The following is a 1,769-nucleotide window of genomic DNA, read 5'->3' on the forward strand; positions in this document are numbered from 1 at the left end:
GTAGGTACCACAATGAGGTGCATTACACCTAACTAGGTACCACTGAAGTACAATCAATCTAGTTGTATGTAGGTACTACAGTGAGGTACAGTGGATAAGTAGGTATCCCAGTAAGGTATGGTCAACCTAACTGTAAGTAGGTACCACAAGTACAGTCAACCTAATTGTAAGGAGGTACTATGAGGCCGTGCAGTCAATCTAGTTCTGTTTTGGTATCACAATAAAGTTGGTGTGGTTGTTTAGCACCAGGTCAGCCCTGGTCCAGAAACCTATGATGAGTTGTTCCAGCCATGACCATTCCAACTTTTATTCAGACATACTGTGTCTAGGACAACATTATCTCATGCGGTGTTTAGGTGTTGGGTGTCAGTTGGTTACATTGACCCCAGTGCTCAACTGGTACTTATTTTATTAACCCCCGAAAGGATGAAATGTGAAATTGACCTTATAGGGATTTGAACTCGGAACTTAAAATAGCGGAAAGAAAAGCTGCCGAGCATTTTGTGTTTGACATGCTAACAATACTGCCAACTTGTCTCCTTAATAATATTATAATAATAATAATAATAATAATAATAATAATAATAATAATAATAATAATCCTTTCTACTGGAGGCACAAGGCCAGAAATTTGTGGGGTGGGGACAAGTCGATTACATCGACCCCCCCCCAGTATTTCACTGGTACTTAATTTATTGACTCCAAAAGGATGAAAAGCAAAGTCGACCCCAACAGAATTTGAACTCAGAACGTAGCTGGGCATTTCGTCCAACGCGCTAACGGTTCTGCTATCTTGCTGCCATAATAATAATGATGATAATAATAATAATAATAATAATGATAATAAACAATAATAATGGTTTAATGGTATTTTAATTCTTCAGGTGTGGATAATTCGAATTGATCTCCATGTTTTGAATCACGATGGCAATTTGATTGATTCTGCGAGTATTGCAGCCATAACGTCTCTTGCACACTTCAGGTACGTATTTCATGAGCTATCCATCAAACAGTGCACACAATTCCAGACACACACACACACACACACACACACACACACACACACACATACCATCATCTTTGTTTTAACGTCCACTTTTTCATGCCTGCATGGGTCAGACAGAATATCTATGGCTGGATCGCCTTTCTGTGGCTAACCCTCACTTCTTTCCAAGTTAAGTAATATTTCTCCATAACTGGATGTGTGTGTTCCATGGAAAATTGAAAATGAACAACATTACTTGTGTTATGATGGTTTACAGTTGTACTGCGCTACCAGGAGAAAGACACATACACATGTAACAGGCTTCTTTCAGTTTCCTTCTATCATTCCTGCACCCATATAGATGTGCTGTAGATTATTCAGAGCCTTAGAAATAGCACACTAATGCTTGAGCATCTAATAAAATATGTTATTCAGGTGTGGCTGTGTGGTAAGAAGCTTGCTTTCGAACCACATGGTTCTGGTTTCAGTCCCAGTGCGTGGCACCTTGGGCAAGTGTCTTCTGCTAAAGCCTTGGGTGGACCAAAGCCTTGTGAGTGGATTTAGTTGACACAAAAGCGACCAATAGAATAAGTACTAGGCTTACAAAGAATAAGTCTTGGAGTTGATTTGTTCAACTAAAGGCGGTGCTCCAGCATGGCCGCAGTCAAATGACTGAAGAAAATAAAAGAATAAGTCGGATTAACACAACTTTTAGAACAGATTTGTTCTTTTAATATTGATTTTGAAGTGTATCGATAATTTTCTTTATTTGTCCAAGGAAATG

The 1,769-nt window shown here is 38.9% G+C and overlaps 1 protein-coding gene across 1 annotated transcript in view; it reads left to right on the plus strand.

Moving 5' to 3' along the window:
• Window positions 1-1,769, plus strand: part of LOC106872890 (exosome complex component RRP45-like) — a 41,606-nt gene that overhangs the window by 26,839 nt on the left and 12,998 nt on the right. Inside the window, exon 5 of the mRNA XM_014920046.2 lies at window positions 885-982. Within this exon, the coding sequence (XP_014775532.1) occupies window positions 885-982 (98 nt within the window). The remainder of the gene's footprint in view (window positions 1-884; window positions 983-1,769) is intronic.

Source organism: Octopus bimaculoides, chromosome 7, assembly GCF_001194135.2.
Source record: "Octopus bimaculoides isolate UCB-OBI-ISO-001 chromosome 7, ASM119413v2, whole genome shotgun sequence".
In the NCBI taxonomy this organism is placed as follows: Eukaryota; Metazoa; Mollusca; class Cephalopoda; order Octopoda; family Octopodidae; genus Octopus; species Octopus bimaculoides.